The sequence below is a fragment of the Rattus rattus genome, chromosome 6 (assembly GCF_011064425.1).
Source record: "Rattus rattus isolate New Zealand chromosome 6, Rrattus_CSIRO_v1, whole genome shotgun sequence".
NCBI lineage: Eukaryota > Metazoa > Chordata > Mammalia > Rodentia > Muridae > Rattus > Rattus rattus.
Window position 1 is genome coordinate 101,705,983 of NC_046159.1, and position 18,469 is coordinate 101,724,451.

At 47.1% G+C, this 18,469-nt stretch overlaps 1 protein-coding gene across 2 annotated transcripts in view; it reads left to right on the forward strand.

Annotated features, from left to right (window-relative positions):
• The window catches only part of Atp6v0a4 (ATPase H+ transporting V0 subunit a4), a 79,481-nt gene that overhangs the window by 19,416 nt on the left and 41,596 nt on the right, over nucleotides 1–18,469 (forward strand). The window contains exons 2-4 of one of the 2 annotated variants that reach the window (XM_032906742.1): nucleotides 15,458–15,585; nucleotides 16,664–16,742; nucleotides 16,983–17,077. In XM_032906742.1, coding sequence (XP_032762633.1) covers nucleotides 15,469–15,585; nucleotides 16,664–16,742; nucleotides 16,983–17,077 — 291 coding nt within the window. In that variant the 5' untranslated portion in view covers nucleotides 15,458–15,468. Of the gene's footprint in view, nucleotides 1–15,457; nucleotides 15,586–16,663; nucleotides 16,743–16,982; nucleotides 17,078–18,469 lie in introns of those variants that run through there. The other variant, XM_032906741.1, reaches the window with a different exon arrangement.

Sequence of the window (18,469 nt, forward strand, 5' to 3'; positions counted from 1 at the left end):
ACTCCAGTTCCAGGATCTGACACCAATACACAGGAAATAAAATTAAATAATTTTTTTTTGTTTTTTTTTTTTTTCGGCTGGGGACCTAACCCAGGACCTTGCGCTTCCTAGGCAAGCGCCTACCACTGAGCCAAATCCCCAACCCCTAAATAAATTTTTAAAAAAAGGAGTCTTGCTTATAAAAAAAACAGTAATAATAATAACTTAGGAATTGCTTCTGGAATTTTCCATTTAATTTGATCAGCATTTAATTGAGGACAAGTAACTGAAAGCAGAGAAGAGGGAGCTGACATCGGTGTCTTCCACACTCAACCTTGAGGGTGAAAGGCACCCAAGAGCCTAGCATTTGAGACTTTGATGAGGTAACAGACATGGTTTCTGTCCTTGAGGAGAACACACTCCAGCACAGAGACCAAGCAAGGAAGAATTTGGATGAATATGGAAAGACAGTAATGGAGAGAGAGAGAGAAGAGGGAATGATTAAATCAGAGACGGGCAGGGGCGGGGCTTACAGAGGAAGTGACATCCAAAAGAAGCAGGGGAGGGGCTTAGAGAGGAAGTGACGTCTGGCTGGGTGTTGAAGTTTGAGTTTGCAGATGGAAGTTGATGGGTTCTTAGGGTAGCCGGCTTAGCTCTGAAGTGGGAGAACTTTGTACACTGTGTCCTTATACACAGCCCAGTAAGAAAGGGATGGATGCAGTCTAGCTCACTCAACGCTCTATAGAAGATCATGTCTCACTCCCGTCATGCTAGGAATTAAGAGATGAGAGCAGGAAGATCGAGCCTGGGCCAGCCTGGGCTACATGAGCCGCTCCCCACCCAAGCCCATAAACCGCAACAACCACAAAAAGTAAAATGGAAAAGAAAAGTTCAATGGACAGACATGTGCAGTGGCCCATAGGTCTTGCTTTAGGTTTTTCCAAAGGAATAAATTAATAGTAGCCATGAGTTGGGGGAATTGGGTAGACATGCTTCAAGCAGTTTAATTTTAGGTCTTTCTGAGAAAAGTCCAGGGCAAGCCAGCCACTATTTGGACCTTCACTTGTGTCCTAGTAGCAACACTGTGTGTCAAGCCTTTGGTTGGGGATAAGGGAATTGAGAGAGCATTTCATGATGGGGATGGGGTATTTGATCCGGCACTTCAAAGGTGTGTAGCTCACCAGGCACAAGGAAACTGATAGGCACAGGGTCTCCAGGCATTAGTATATTCCGTTGTCTAGATACTGATGAGTACACTGTTCAGCCTACAGTTCATCTGGATGGACTAAGAACAGATTGTAAGTGGTCCTGAATACAAGACCAAGGAAACGGGGCTTTGTTTTATGATTGGGAAGCCATCTCTGCACATTTACTCCAGACTAGGTTTAAACCAGAGCTACATGCAGGGAAATCTCATCACAGGTTGTTGCAGACAGGTTCACCAGACTCTGCAATAAGAAGATGGGCTGAGGGTGGAGAAGGGGGCTACAGAACTGAGAGGCATTGGGAGGCCAGATCCACAGCTGGGAGGGGTGCAGATCCCTGCACTTCGGTCCCTTAAAGCCATTCTGGGCAGCTTTCCCAGTCCCAGGAGCCCAGCCCATTTCTAGATTCTTCAGGGAATCCATAAAAGAGAAGCAGGCTCTACGGTAACTATGGAGTGGATGCCTCAGTACAGCCTTTTTTTTTTTTTTTTTGGAGCTGGGGACTGAACCCAGGACCTTGCGCTTGCTAGGCAAGGGCTCTACCACTGAGCCAAATCCCCAACCCCCAGCCCTGCTTCTTATTGGTTGCATGGCCCCAGGCAAATCATTTAATGCTTCGTAGCCTCAGTTTCCTTATGGGAAAATGGTAGGATGGCATCTGTCCTCAGACTTTTCAGGATGACTTAATGAAGTAATCCCTGAAAAAGAACACAGCACAGGGCAGACAGGTACTCAGAATTCAACACTAAGCCCCATTTTACTAGAAAGTCACTGTCAATAAGAACCATCCGAGAAATGAGAGAAGGGCAATAGGGGACAGTAATGTCATTTATCTATTGGTTTATTTACAGGCTGCCTTGATCCACAAAGGATTGGAGGAGGCTTATTGACAATCAATTGAGCGAGATAAAGTAATTTTGAAATAACAAATAAAGCAAAGGGAATCCTAGGGCAGGGAGTAGAAGATGGGCCGGGTAGCTATTTAAGGCACAAAATGCCGCACATGTTTCCTGAACTTTGTGGTGTCAGCGTGAAGAGGGCAGCTGGGTGACCTGGTCGCACACACCGATCCAGGAGCTGGGCGTGGCAGCAGGATCTTGCAGTCGCATCTTCTCGGTACAAAAAACGACGGGGACGCTGTTACTGTGGACCAGGCTTCTGGTCTGTGGCTGGAAGTCAAAATGGTCTCCCTCATGCCAAAGCTCCATGCCACCGACCTGACCGGAAGCTGCTGCTCTGGCTTTCCAAGGTCTCCGGAGATGGTCCAGTTTCTAGTTGCATTCCCTGCATCGATGCTTTCTAGAAAGCGTGATGTTAATTGATCGTTATTTTCCTATTGCTCTGTTTCTCTGTCCCCAAGGATACTAATTTGGAAATGACCCATCTGGGCTTCCTTCAATCCTTTCCTGTCTGTACAGAGCACTCTTCTACTCAGCCCTTTGGGAAGTCTGTTCAGTGTCATAGAATGAGGCAGAATTCCATCCTGGAATTGCAAATAAAGCCAATAATGATCTTTACACTGTGGTAATTTTGCTCACTGATAGTACCAAATCCAGAGAGGAATTTTCTCCCAATGTGCCCCCTTCCCCAACAAATTCTTCCACATTTTCTTCTTACTAAACCTTGTAAAGTGCATTGTAAAACAGCATTGATTTACGTGGTTGACACCTGAGCGATGCATAGAATCCACAAGGCTTTCAAGGATCTCCAAATGTTCATGACTAGACAAAAATGTGCTCACATCCAAAACATGAACAACTACAAAAACAGCAAAAGTGAATCAAACAAACCCGAGGCAATGAAAATAATTATGACAAGCAATTAACTTCAAATGTTTAAATTTTATACATGTATGTTTTCATATGTTAAATATGAGTTGAACCTATCCTTACAAAATGATAAGAGTCAGTGACTTATGAAGGTTTTAGACAGCTCCCTAGTGGCCACACCTGTGACCTAAGCTGACAGCATCCTATTAAATCTTTGAAACAGAGGGTGTGGCGGAGGGCAATGATCCAGCCACTCCTTTTCTCTTTTATCAGTTATTGTTTGGGTTGAAATTAAGTGTTTTTAAAGAGACTTGTTTATTCATGTACATATCTTAAGTATATGGGTGATTCGACTGCATGCACATCTGCATAGCAGAAGAGGGCATCAGATCCTATGGCACTACAGTTATAGATGTTGTGAGCCATCATGTGGGTGCTGGGAATTGAACTCATGACCTCTGGTAGGGCAACCAGTGCTGTTCATGGCTGAGCCATCTCTCTCATAACAAGAGATTGTTTTGTGAGACAATGACAAATATTCTCTTATCAAAAATATACTTAGTTATCATAATGTAGGATGGCTGACTTCTCTAATCTCTGATGATTTGTTAATTCACCAGAGAAAGGACTCCAGGGCAGTTCTAAGAATCAGCAGAATTTATCTCTTTTAAAAAAGCGTGCCCTGGAAGAATTCTAGAAAGCTAGTAACCCTTTCTTACACTTTGTTTTGGGTTTACTTTGGAGAGTGTTCCAGGAAGTTATGTTACTCAAAGCTAGGCACTGTGCAGGAACTTTCCCAAGATTTTCTTTTCTAATAGTTCAGTGTTTAGTTACACATTATAAAAAGAAAAAAGATCGGTCCCCAGCTCCGAAAAAAAGAAAAAAGAAAAAAAGAAAAAAGAAACAAAAACCCTTCAGAATAACCGTTTGTAGTCAGGCACTATGGTAGTAGCTGGAGTTGGAGATAGCCAACGTGGTGGGAGCTCTCCACACATCTCATTTTATCTATGATTTCATTTAAATAAGTCCAGTATTCCAGGAGAGGGAAAAGCCTAAAGGCCCTTTCACAGTGAAGGTGCTTCCCATGTGAGTACGGGTGGCCCTTGTGCCACACGTCTGTCCTTGGGCTTTGAATTGGGCCTTTCAAACTCTAGTTAAGAAAAGATCCTTCTGAAGATGTTATTGGAGTTCAGGTCTGAGCGCTGCTCCTCAGGGGCCAGGGTTTAGATGACAAGTTGGTAGGAATAAATCAAGTTCACTCAGGGGCTAGAAATCCCGATAGGCTAGAGGGTCTCCACCTCAAAGCTCCTTCGTGGAGAGGGAGGGACTTAGGAGCGTAGAGGAAAGACGGAAGAAATAGACAGGAGGGCCGCACATTGAGCAAGGTCGTCATCCTCCAGGGTGTGTGCCTCCCTTTTCCTCCTCTCTAATAATCCTGACGGCTGTGACTTCCTGGGACCAGAGTCCATAGTGCCCTCTACCCTTTAAATACAATGTTTGTTGTTGTGTTTTGCTTGCTTATTTTTGTCTGGATGTGTGTGTAAGAGTGTATGCTTTGTGAGAAGATGTCAGACTGGAGTTACAGGCTGTTAGGAGCTGCCCGGTAAGTGCTAGAAATCCCACCCAGGTCGCCGTGGGAGGAGAGGGGAGTGAGGGGGTAAGGGGGGGGGCAATGCTCTTAGCCACTGAACCGTCCTCTTCAGCACACTAGTTTGTATGGGATCCAAACACATTGTGGGTGGTTCTCTTAGAAAGGATAGAAAGTTATGAGCATCAAAAGACTAAGGACATTTTAAGGTGAAGTTGATAGACAATTAGAGGGGTGGGGCTTGTCAACCTCCTAGCCCCGTGATTGGCAACTTCAGGCTCAGCCTTATTATGCACACGGCTAGTGTTGACGCAACAGTGCTTGTGGTCAGATTCCGTTTTGTTTAGTGAACAGAAAAGTGTGTCCTCCAAGAGTAACTTTCAGCTAAGGTTTTTGAGAAATGAGGTTCACGTTCATGATGGCAGTTTCGCCTACCAGTTCTGACTACATGAAACCGAGAGAGACCAGATACGGAGCCAGACACTGCTAGCTCGGGCTCCCCAACATCTGACTTCTCTCCTACCATGACCCCTTTCATCTTCTGTCTCTCCTTCATTACTTCTTCCAGACTGTCCTCAGCCCCATGGGGAGTACAGCCAACTCCTGCCAGCAGCCTGGATTCAAGCAGTCTGTGGGAAACCAAAGTCATAGCTTGGTGATGCCGCTGCTTAAGCTATCTGGTGGATACTGGGGGCTGCGGGGCGGAGCAATGCCTTCAACACTATGTGGGCCCCAAGGCCCTTACCTTGGGTCCTCAGAACCCACTGTGAGGAGACAGATGATCCTCAGACGGAGTGTATTGCCTAAGGCAGATGGGCGGGCATGGGTGAGCCCTTGGAGTGATGTTGGGGAAGGCTACAATGACGGGAACAGACCCATAGACTGGAGCTGTGAGCTGCCCTTGGCTTTGACACCAGCACATGAGCTTTGGGACTGCAGATAGATCGCTTTATTTCCCTGCGCATCTGCTCTCTGAAGGGACGGAATAGACACAACGCAGCAGTTCTCAACCTGTGGGTCACCATCCCTTGGTGGGGAGGCACACAGCCCTTTTACTGGGGTCTCATATCAGATGTCCTGAACATCAGATATTTATATTACATTTCATAGCAGTAGCAAAATTACAGTTATGAAGCAGCGGTGATAAAATTTTATGATTGGTAGTGGGGGAAGCGAGGTCACTACGGCGTGAGGAACTGTTTTGAAGGGTCTCACAAAGCGTTAGGATGGTTGAAAACCCCCTTAGGCTTAGAGGATTTCTAAGTGTTCTGTGTCTGTAACCAGTGTACAGTAACACTGTACAGATAGTAGTAAATGTGTATGTCGGGGGGAAGAGGTAAGCTGGGAAATAGATTTTTTGTGTGTGAAAAATGAGGTAAAAAACTAAAAAATTTAAAGGGGAAAAACCCAGTGCAGTCATTCCAAAGTGAAAAGCTTAGGAACTCAGGAAAAACCTGCCTGTGAAAACTGTGCCGTCTTGTTCTCTGTGGTGAAATGCTCTCTTCCTACATCTCCTTTGTGTTGTGAAGTGGGTCTGCTCTGAAGAGAAACTGAGGCAAGGCCAAGGTACGTTGAGGAGAAAAGAGGCTGCTGGAGGACTCTGCCCTCGAGGGTCCTTCCTGGGCTGAGTTGGGGCTGGAAGAGACTGAGGGAAAAGTCACTGTCTGTGGCTGTTGCTGGATCGCAGGGCACCGCCCACCGCCCACCACCCACAGGACGTAAAGCCGTAAACAGCAGCGAGAGCCAATGGTACCGGTGTCACTGAATCACATTGTGAGAGACACCTGTGGCCAGGAGGAAGCGGGAATTTCCACAGCAGAAGGATCCTGCTTCCAAGATCTATAAATTAGATCACCGTGTGCTGGTGCACAGACTACAGAGATGTTACCATTAATGGAGTCCATTGTGGGGTGTGGGAGGTACAGGAAAGCGAGGGCCTCTCTCATGGAGCAACTTCAAGTCACCTGCTCCTATTGTGAGCTCTTCATGAGCATGGTGGCTGGCCAACAAATGCAGGCGTGCTAGACGTCAGCGCGTGATAAAATCGTCTGCTTGAATGAAGGTGATCTGGCTGGAGTCCAGTTCCAAAATATTAGACAATGGTCTTTGAAAAGCCAGTATGACCTTTGTAGCAAGGGTATTTTGTTGAGCTTAGATTCCTCACAAGCATTCGAGTTTGGGGCATGTGTACCCCTTCTTGTTTGCTAAGTGCCAGTCTCTTGTAGACTACTCCTGTGAGGCTGGATTCATGAGTATGGTTGTATCTCTCTAATCCTGGTATGGGCAGAGAGCACAAGAGGCTCTCTGTGCACGGGGACCCAGCAAGTGGAGAGCCTGGATCTTCAGCTTAAGAGCCATTTTATAGAACGTCCTCAGGCCATTCAAGTGCCTCCCCAGAGACCTTCCAGGGCAAGTGTGAAGTGGCTTCAGCTGGCAGGGGACCACTGTCCTCAAGCATTGGATGCCACGAACAGTGTCATTTTGGATTTAACTCTGTGAGAGTTCTTTCTCTCAAGGCCTCAAACCAAATTTAACTGCTATTTTCCTTCAATGCACTGAATTGGGGATTTTGAGAATATATAAAAATATATGGTTTGGTGACACAGGTCCCAATATTGGGAGGAGAAGAGCCAGAGTGAATCCAAGTTCAAGGCCAGCCTGTGCAACTTAATGAGATCCTGCCTTGAAATAGAGAACTCGGGGTGTAACTCAGTAGTGAAACGCTTGCCTGCCATGTTTGAAGCCATGGGGTCCAACTAGCACTGCCCAAAAGAATTCATTTAAATGTATATGAGTGTGTAAAGTGATTGGCAGGGGAATTGCCTGCTCTTTTTTTTTTCTAAAGCCTGTAAAACAAACAATTAAAGAAACAAGAGTGAGCAGGCATGGCGGCACACGCTATTAATTCTAGTACTCAGGAAACAGAGGACAAAATTATCTTACTTTCCTACGGCTGTGATAAAACCACTGACCAAGGCAACATAGAGAAGGGGCTTTAACTGGGGCTCACAGATCTGGAGGGGTAGGAGTCCATGGCCGTCCTGGCAGGGATCATGGTGGCAGGCAGGCATGGCATGGTGTTGGAGGAGCAGCTGACAGCTCACGTCCCGACTGACAGACACCAAGCAGAGACAGCACTAGGCCGGTAGGCAGCTTTGATGCCTCCAAAGTCCAGCCTGTGCCACCCCTCCTCCAGCAAAGACACACCTCCTCATCCTTCCCAAACACGTCCACCAACCGATGACAAAGTATTCTGATGGATGAACCTATTTCAAGCCACCATAGACTCTTCCCTGAGGTCTCGTTTCCTCTTCAGATTGCCCTACTCCCTCCATTTTGATTTTACAGCCTCATTTTTGATAGACATGTCCGGAACTACTCCACCTATCTTTTGCTCCTTTGTCATCAACTTCTTGACTGCAGACGTCCTACTCTGAATTCCGCTCCCTCTAACCTGTGAGGTAAAGCATATAGTGACGTCAGAAAACTCCATCGTCTTTATGGCCACCCCATGATTCTTGAGACGCTTTCTCCTCTTGCATGTTTATCCTCCTCCCTCATTTAGGGTCTTTTGCCCCTGTCCAGCTTTAAGATCTTTGGTCCTCCCATAGGACCAGTCTCAAGGCTCTAGGGCTTTATGGACTGGATTGTGTTCCCAACCTTCTAATTTGTATGGTGTAGCCTTAACCTCGGGTAGCTCAGAGTATGGCCTCATGTGGAATTGGACTTTCTGCAGAGGTAATCATTTGTTATATTAGAGTAGCAAATGCACCTGCCCGGTGTCCTTATGACATGGAAACCCATATATAAAGATGGAGGCAGAGGTGAGAGCACTATTTCTGTAGACAAGCAGAACCAAGAACTACCGTCCATCAATGAAGTCAGAGACAAACCTGGAAGGAACACAGCTGTCCCCGCAGTCCTCAGGGAACCAAGCCTTTCGGTTGCTAAACTCCAGAACGGTGAGACAGTCCTAACTCGGGTCACCAGGATTGTCTGGTTTTGTGGCAAGTGTTTTTATCTTGAGCTATTTGGCCAGATTACCCATCCCCTTTCTTTGTCATAGGGTCTCAGAGAAACAGCCTTTGGTGTGCTAGTGGGCCTTAGCAGACACTGAAGTCTGCTCATGGCCCATCGAAGTACAAGTTATTGCCCACAGTGAACTATATGTTACCTGATCTATCAAACTGTAAAGTTGGGCGTGCACACAAGACTTCATCATTAAATGGAAGCAGGGAGCAGACCTCAGCAAGCACTGAGGACAACAGCAGGCTACGAGACCAGAGAGCAGACTTGATGCCCTCAGTACCCACTCTCACTGCCCTGCCTTCTCCCTCCAGCCTGTGTGTGTGGCCTCTTGGCAAATTCTCTATGAGCCATCAGCAGAGTAAGAGAGGTTGAGTACTTGGTTATAGATGGTTCTGTATGGTGTGCAGACATCACCTCAAAATGGATGGTCACTGTGCAAGGGCCTCTCTCTGGAACATCCTTGAAGGAAGCAGTGGAGGCAAGTCTTCTCCCTGGGGAGAATTTTGGACAGTTTATCTGGTTGCGTATTTTGCTTGGTAGAAGAAATGGCTATATGCTTAACTACATACTACGGCAGGTTGAGGGGATGGTCAAGGGGTTGGAAGGGATGTAATTTTAAAAATTAATCACAAACGGCAGGAGGATCCCTGTGAATTCAAGGCCACCTTGCTCTAGAGAGTTCCAAGGCAGACAGGGCTATATAGCAAGATCCTGTCTTAAACAAACAAACAAACAAACGAAAACAAACAAACTGCCCAAATTTATACAAGAATTTCACAAGGAAATTTGGAGAAAATGTATACAAATTGACTTCTCTGATGGGAGAAAAAAAAGCACAGGAAGATATTCATAGCACAGGAAGTGTGTGGGTGGGTGCATGCATGCACAGGTGTGTGTGTGTGTGTGTGTGTGTGTGTGTGTGTAAGAGAGAAAGAGAGCGAGAGAGAGCGAGAGAGAGCGACAGGCTTGGAGCTCTTGGTCCTCCCAGCCCTGCCTCCCAAAGGCTGGCATTCTAGGTGGGCACTACATGTGTAGGTGGGCACTACATGTGTGCCCAACAAACTAACTCCTTGTAATCTTCCAAGCCTCAGTTAAAATGCCACCTCCTGAGAGGTCCCCTCCCTGAGCTTACCTAACAATCTCTGAAGCCTGCCATTTGCACACTGCACCTTCTACAACCTGAAGTATTCTGCTAATTTACCACCTCTAGGGTGACAGCATAAGCCACTGTGATTCCTCACACGGATTTTCACCTGTATCTTACTGTTTACTTTTGCAAATTCTGCCCTCTGTCCCACTAAGTTTGGACTTATGGACGTTTCTGCCCTGAGGGATAGGAGGGTGTCTTAGTTACTTTTCTATTGCTGTGAAGAGACAGCATGAACAAAGCAATACAAAAGAAAACATTTAATTTGGGGCTCATCGTTCCATAGGGTCAGTTCATGACCATCATGACAGGAAGCATGGCAGTAGGCAGACAGGCATGGCACTAGAGCAGTAGCTGAGAGCTCACATCTGATCCACAATCACTGGGCAGAGGGGAAGGGCCAACGGGTAACAGCTTGGGCTTTTGAAACCTCAAAGCTACATATGCCCCAGTGGCATAGCTCTTTCAACAAGGCCACACCTCCTAATCCTTCCCAAACAGTTCCACCAAGTGGGAACCAAGCATTTAAATATATGAAACCATGGTTATGTGTGTGTGTGTGTGTGTGTGTGTGTGTGTGTGTGTGTGTGTGTGTGGCGGGGAGTGGGGGTCATTATCATTCAAACCAGCACAGAGAGTGTGGTCATGGTCAACCTCAGTGTCCATTTCCTACCAGGCCTAGAATAAGCTACTCATTCCCCACATTGCTCCCACCTAGAAATCATAGCATGTAGCTGGTTGTGGTGGTACATGCCTTTAATCTCAGCACTCAGGAGACAGAGGCAGGTGGATCTCTGTGAGCTTGATGCCAGCCTGGTTTACAGAGCGAAAGCACACACACACACACACACACACACACACACACACACACACACACACGCAGAAGGGATCACTGAAACAAAGTTCCACTTATCATAGAAATGGTGCTAATTAGACCATGCATGGGAACCATGGGACTCACTAGCTTATTAAATATCCAAGCCTCAGACACTCTACTAGTTTCATTTATGTTGCCGTGGAGAAAGAAAGAAAGAAAGAAAGAAAGAAAGAAAGAAAGAAAGAAAGAAAGAAAGAGAAAGAGAGGAAGGAAGAAAGGAAGAAGTAAAACAAACAAACAAACAAAACAATGACAAAAAGCAACGTAGAGGCCAAAAGGAAGTTGAGGAAGTTGAGGCAGGAACTCAAGCAGCTAGCCATCTATAGTCTATATCAAAAGAATTCATGAATGCACCTTTGCTTGCTTGCTTTTGTGTAGCTTTTTCCTGTCTTATATAGTTTAAGGTTCTCTGCCTAGGGAATGGTACTACCTACAATGGGCTAGGTCTCCCTACATCAGTTAGACATGCTCACAGGCTAACTTGATCTAAATAATTCATCATTAGCTCACTTTCCAGGTGACTCTAGGTTATGTCAAGGTGACAGTGAAAACCTGCACAGACATCCCAGGTAGGATATTTGATATGAAGAAATTGTCGATGAATTTGAGGTGTGATTGTGACTTTGTGTACATGTTTCTGCCTATAAAAGAATCCTGGGGGTTGGGGATTTAGCTCAGGGGTAGAGGGCTTGCCCAGAAAGCACAAGGCCCTGGGTTCGGTCCCCAGCTCCAAAAAAAAAAAAAAAAAAAAAAAAAAAATCCTTATCTTTTAGAGATGTATGACACATTGACAGTTTTTTGAAAGAAATGCTATGCTATATGGCATTAGCTTTAAAGTATTAATAGAGGAGTGTGTAGTCTAGGTGTCACAAAATTCAAATAGTTGAAGTTGAATGACACGTACTTGGAAGGTTCTTGGACTAATTCGTCTTTCTACTGACAGATATTTAAATGTTTTCCATAAGAAACAGTGAAAACAAGAGCTGTGAATGTAGCTCAGCTAGCGGAGGACCTGCTTAGTATCCATGAAACCCTGAGTTCAGTCCCCGGCATCACATAAACCAGATGTGGTGGCACATGCCCGTAATCCCAGCATCAGGGAGGTGTGGGCGTGAGGACCAGAAGTTCTTTTACATGGTAAGTTCAAGGCCAGCCTGTCTCAAAACACACACAACCTGGGGTTGGGGATTTAGCTCAGTGGTAGAGCACTTGCCTAGCAAGCACAAGGCCCTGGGTTGGGTCCCCAGCTCCAAAAAAAAAAAAAAAAAAAAAAAAAAAAAAAAAGCAAAACACACACAACCCAAAATGAAAACAAAACAAACAAAAACAAAGCCTAAAAGTCATCCCTCATTTGAGGACCTAGTGGGTACTGCACAAAGGGGACTGGCACGTAACAACCTGGAAAAACTGTTCTGGAAAGTTCATTCCTGCAGGTGGCCACTGCAGAGGAAGCTCGTGTGCAATCTTTGGCTCTGTTCCTCTCATCACTTTGCTGGACTTCGGATGTGGACTTTCCTAAGGATTCATCTGTGTCTTCACCTTTGGAATAGTGTCTGGGGAAGTATTTACGAGGACAGTGAATGAGACGCTTTGTTTGCTTCTAAAACTACTTAATGTTATTTCATTCTTACTGTTCTGTGCAGGGCTGGGATCAAACCCAGGGCCTCCTACGTGCTAGGCAAATGTTCTACCAGAAAGCCACACCCCAGCCTCACTCTTGAGACTGAAGGAGTGTTTTGATTTGTGTGGGAGCTGAACTAGCCTGCTCTCTGTCTTACCCTTCTAAGCCCCCTGGAAACCTTGTACCCCACCTCAGTTCCCGGAGGGGCAAGTTACCTTCTTAGAGAGAACTTATGTTCTTTCTTGCAGTGGGGACTTTCAAGGTCGATGTTGAGGGCGGGGCCCAGGTGGGGCTGGGTGGAGCAGGGCTGGCTGGTGTGGCAGGTTTGACCTCACCCGCTGCAGGATGTGTTGATACAACAGTGGCCTCTGGAGAGGGAGCTGGGACAGTGTGTGGAGGGGGAGAGGCTGAGCAGCCTCCCTGCCACCGGGCCCTGGGCCACTGGAAAGCCACAACTGACTGTGGCTGCCTGCTGCTGCTACTGCTTCTGCTACTGCTGGTTGTTCCCTGCTCCAGGAACTGGGCAAGGGGACCCCCACCCAGAACAAGTTCCAAGGAAACTCAGGTGAGACAGCATTGTGCTTCTCGGTCTGCCTGAAGCTAATGGCTTGTTTCTGTGAATGAACACGGTGCCCAGTTTATCAGACACAATAGTAAAAAACTTTCTGATTCATTTTGGTGCTCAAAGGCAAAGTGTAGTGCCAGTTGGTGGACTTCTGGGCCAGGGGTTGGGGTAAGGGAAAGAAGTAAGTCAGGAAATCATTTTTGACAATTATTTTGTGGTTAATTTTGAGCTAGCTCTATGCGAGAATAGTGATCACTGGGTAGCCCGGGTCTCGGGATCTTTCTGCCTGGTGAGGATGTAGGGAACTTGTTTAGCAAGTCCTTGACTGGTAATCGACTGCAGACAGGAGGCGGGATAGTCAGGAAAGTTCGCTGGAAGAATGGAGAGATGACAGCATTATGTGGGGTGTTGGTTGGGTGGCAGAGAGGGAAGATTGAGAATCTAGACTCAGCTGAGGAGCGTGAGCAAAGGTCCTGAGGTAGGCTTAGAATCAGGAAGAAAACGAGCACCGATGTCTGGAGAGGAGACTGAGACACATGACGCTGAGTAGGCAAAGGCCACCTCTGAGGCCTTTCCTCAGGTTGCTCATGGCTTCAGACTTTATCCTGCTGGGGCGAAAGGGCCAGGGTCTGGCATGTTATGTATTGGCGAGATGTTAGGAAGTCAGATCTGTGCTTGAGGACGGCTGGTTTTCCAGGTTCACTTGAAGGAAAATGATGGGAGAAGCAGTGGGGACCCTCTGGGGGCTTCTGTGGGAAAGTCTGTAGTGGACAGGCCAACATGGCCTGCTTGCATTCAACTGACTGCAGTTGGCCATTGGGAAGCATCGTGGCCTTTCTTCCAGGAAGGTGCCCTCCCTCGCCCTCTGCCCCAACTGAGACACTAAAGGGAAGCAGTGCCCTGGGAACTGTGGCTGTTTTGCTTTTACATGTGTGTGTGTGTGTGTGTGTGTGTGTGTGTGTGTGTGTGTGTGTGTGTGTGTGTCCCCCAAAGGTCCAGTGACAGAGTTCTAGGGAAGGGTGTGTGGGAGTTGGGAAGGGGTCTGCAATCAGAAAGGATTTGAACTGGGAGTCTAGGGGCACCGAAGAATGTGTGTGAGAGACTCCTGTTTAGAACAGGTGTAGTCCTCTAAATTTTTCAGGACTGTAGGACTGTAGGTGTCAGCCTGGGAGGCATAGACATGGAGTCCAGGAGGAAAAGAGTTGGGGGGAGGGGTCCCCTCATAGGTGGAACCAGGGGAAGGGTCAAGGCCAGGCAAGTCATAAAGTAGAGGGATCCTTATCTTCCAAGATCTGGAGTTGAGTCCAGAGCTTTTCAGTGAAATAAGGAGGGATCCGGGATAGCAAGTCCTGGGGGTCATATGGAAAATGGAATAGTCGAGGGCTGTACGCCAGCCAGGGCTGAGAGAGACTGAGCATCTTAAGGCTGGAGTCTTGGACCTACAAACCTGAGAGGCTTCTGGCTTGGGCCATGGGGGTAAGATGAGGTAGTGGGCTTCTAACACCCACACTTCTAGGCAGTGTGGCAGATGGGTGACAGGACAGGCAGTCTGTCCTGCCTGTACATGTGGTAGAGGTCCTCCTGGGCCTGAATAGCCTGGATGCTAGGCCTTTTAGCTTGGTGTGTTTCCTGGTGAAAGCTTTGAGGCTCGTTGAACCCCTTTCCAAGTCTGTTCTCTCTCTCACACACTCTGTGTGTGTGTGTGTGTGTGTGTGTGTGTGTGTGTGTGTGTGTGCATTTTGTTATTTTTTGCTTTCCAAGGCAAGGTTTCTCTGTGTGGTCCTGGCTCTGTAGACCTAGCTGGCCTTGAACTCAGAGATTCACCTGCCTCTGCCTCCCTAGTGCTGGGATTAAAGGCATGCACTACCATACCTGGCTCTCCCTCTGTTATGGTTCCTAGGATTGAACTCAGTTAAATCAGGCCAGATGGCAGGCACCCTTCTCTGTTGAGCGACCTCCTAGGCCCACCATAAGTGTTTGGAGGTAGGGAAAGGTTGAGTCACAAACGCTACACTCCATGCTTTGGAATGTGTTGTCCCTAAGCGTTGGGAAAGCTTATGAGAATGCTCAATGGTGGAAGAGCAGCTTTGAGAGCCAGGTCCTTAGTCGCTTTTCTCTGCTTCCCAGTGAAACTTTGAGAGTGCCTTGGATGTCTCATCATGGAGTTTGTGCATCCCTTAGCTGAAATGCTTGGCACAAGAACCTTTAGATTTCCATGTTTGCCATATATACACATGCCCGATACGCTGTCTTGGGGATGGGGCCCAAACCTACATGCAAAGTTCATCCTTGTATAACGTAAAAACATTATCTATACGGAGCTGGAGGGAAAGCTACACCCCTCCCCACCTTTTTCCCCAGGGCTCTTGTGTCATAGTTGGAGGTGGGGGCAGGCACTTTCTCTAGCTGTGGCGTCAGATTGGTGCTCATAAGTTTCAGTTCGAGGTTATTTGGCTGGATAATGTTGGTTTATTCGTCTTGTCTGTCTGTCTGTCTTTCTGAGGTACAGTGGACACTGGGGATTGACATTGCATAAGTACTATGCCAGTACACTTTCACTGAACTTTAATCCAGCCCTTGATTTTCTCAAAATCCTAACCAAAAGCAATCACATTAAGATTTTCATATATTTATTACCTCCCATTCCTCTCTCTCTTTTTTCCCCCTCCAGACTAAGGCTGGGCCAACATGGTGTCTGTGTTTCGAAGTGAGGAGATGTGCTTATCCCAAGTGTTTCTCCAGGTGGAGGCTGCATACTGCTGTGTGGCTGAGCTGGGGGAGCTTGGCTTGGTTCAATTCAAAGATGTAGGTACTGCATTCTCTGGAGATAGGAGGAGGGTGGGGGTGGCAGCAGACAGCCCTTGCACAATATTTCTGCTAATCAGCAAAAACACATTCTGCAGGAAGAGCTGGGATGGGTGTAATTCCATGGCCCTGACTTCTGGCTAAGATTTCCGATGACCCTCAAGAAATCCTCTTCCCATGTCTTCTCTGGAAGCTTTAGTGCAAGGGCTGGATATTAGCTGTCTCCGTGTCTCAACCCTTGTACAGCATCTCCAAACACTGGATCTGGGCAGTGAATGCGTGGATTAATGATTTCCAAAACGAACTCAGAGTCTGTTTTCTCTTGACTGGTCGGACTAGAGGCAGCACATTCCGGAGTCCGCAGTTGCTAAAGACACTGAGTTCCAGGGAAGACACTCTAGGAATGGGCTGCCTGGGGCGCTGCTTCTCGTGGGCCATTACATCTTTGTCAAGCTTTTACTGAGGCCAACTTAGAAAATCAGTCCTTTATTTCCTCAGCAAGCTCACAAGTCAGACCCCAGCCCCCTTTGCACCTCTGGTTGTTAGCACAGCACCTGACAACAGGCCAGTGCGCACTAACATTTTAAAAAGCTTTTATTTGTATCACGTGTACGTGTGTATGTCTGTACGCCAGCATGTGCGTGTGAGAGCGGGTGCTCACGAAAGCCACAGGCGTCGGACCCACTGGAGCTGAGTTACATGGTTAGGAGGTGCCTGACTTGGGTGCTGGAAATCTAACTGCAAGAAGAGCAGGCCCTCTTAAGCACTGAGCCTTCCCTCTAGACACCATGTGACAATTACTCACAGCAAAGGTGGAGTTCTTGTCGATGACCCGGATGCACTGTGTAGACGGGTACAGTATTCAAGGTCCCTCCTACTCCTGACCCCACTGAGGAGCACAGGAACAGGAAGGCGCACCTTGCCTATAACTCGTGTGTCTTGTGCACAGCCGTATGTATCCCGAATGCTTTCCTAGCAACAGTCTCCAGCATCAAGACGATGATGCAGTGTTGAGGGAAGGACAGCCGGGCCCAGCTGTGGAATCCTAATGTAAGCCTGTGGTTCTCCTTTCCTGCAGCTGAACGCAAATGTAAACAGCTTCCAGAGGAAGTTTGTGAATGAGGTCCGAAGGTGCGAGTCACTGGAGAGAATCCTCCGTAAGCCACCTTCCCCTTACTGCCTAAATGTGAACTGGAAGACATGACTGCCACGTTCCTTGGCATAACTCTGTGTTATGAGTAATACTTTCTGAGGTCATCCCCAAGGCGGAGGGTACAGAAGGTTGGAGGGTGGATCTGGTGGGAGCTCGAACAGCACAGATAGCTAAGCCGGCCAAGGACCCCTGTTCTGCTGAACCCTCTCTTAGTTCTGGGAAGTCATGATCACCCGTGTTTTAGGTTTTCTGGAAGATGAGATGCAAAATGAGATTATAATCCAAGTGCCTGACAAGGATCCAGGGACCCCTCTGCCCCGGGAAATGATCACCCTGGAGGTGAGTGCCTTACTTTAACCAGCTCCCCCGCTCAGAGTGGTCAAGCGGTTCTCATGTCCTTTACGTGTGAACAAGTGGGTGATAGTTCCTTTTTGGGGTTACTTTGTGTCTGCACTGGCTCGTTTTATACCACAAGCTAGAACCATCTGAAAGGACGAAGCCTTGCTTGAGAAAATGCTTCCATAAGATTGGGCTGTAGGCAAGCCCATAGGGCATCTAGTGATGGATTGTGGGACCCCCCCCCCATTGTGGGTGGTACCATTCCTGGGCTGGATTCTGAGTCCTCTATAAAAGAAGGCTGAGTAAGCCATGTGAAGCAAGCCACGCCCTCTGCATGGGCTCCTGTCTCCAGCTTCCTGCCTTGCCTTGCTGCCCTGACATCCCTCAATGGGCTGTGGTGTGGAGCTGTGAGGTGAAAAGAACCCTTTTCTCTGCAGGTTGCTTTTGGTCCTGGTGTTTCGTCACAGCAGTAGAAACCTCAACTAAGACACTATCCTAAGAAAATCTCAGGGTACAACTTTAGGTCTCTTATGCTAGTGAAGGGGGGCTGTTTTGCTTTCCCAAAAAAGCTCATCCCCTTTGAAGAGAGATTTCTTTTGTGAACCTAAGTTTCTCATTGGCAGTGAAGTCTTAATGTGTTGACACAGGATGAGCTGAGTGGGCCAATATGGCTGGAATGGGATGGATTTTCCAGTTATGTGCTTGGCACAAAAATAAGTCTGTGAACTGGCTCTGTCCACCTTAAAATAAAAGTTCATCCAGCTGGACTCAGCGTGGGGTGATTGGTTTTACTGATGGTTGGTCCTGTAAAATCCTCAGCTGAGGCAAGATAGGAATTCCGAGTGTCACTGTTCCAAATTTGTCTGACATTATAAACTTGTTTTCAGGTTTATACTGAAAGAGGATAGCCTTCCTTTAAAAAAGAGATGTACTTTGTGTGTGCATGTGTGTGTGTGTGTGCACCATGTGTGTGCTTGGTGCCCAAGGACGATAGGAAGGACTTTGGATCTCTTGGAACATGAGCCTAGCTAGTCCTAGACTGCAGAGACGCCACAGTTTAAACATAGGTGACCTTAATCCACCATCACTGGTTGTGGTTTCTTCAGTTTACTGCCCTCATTTAGTTGAAGACTGCCAAGATAGCTCAATAGGTGTCTTAGTTAGGGTTTACTTCTGTGAAGAGACACCATGACCAGGGCAACTCTTATAAAGGAAGTATTTAATTGGGCCTGGTTTCAGAGGTTTAGTCCATTATCATCAGGGTGGGGAAACATGACAATGTGTAGGCAGACATGGTGCTGAAGGAGCTGAGAGTTCTACATCCCAATCCTCTGGCAACAGGAAGAGAAAACAACTGGACTGGGCTTGGGTTTTTGAAATTTCAAAGCCCCA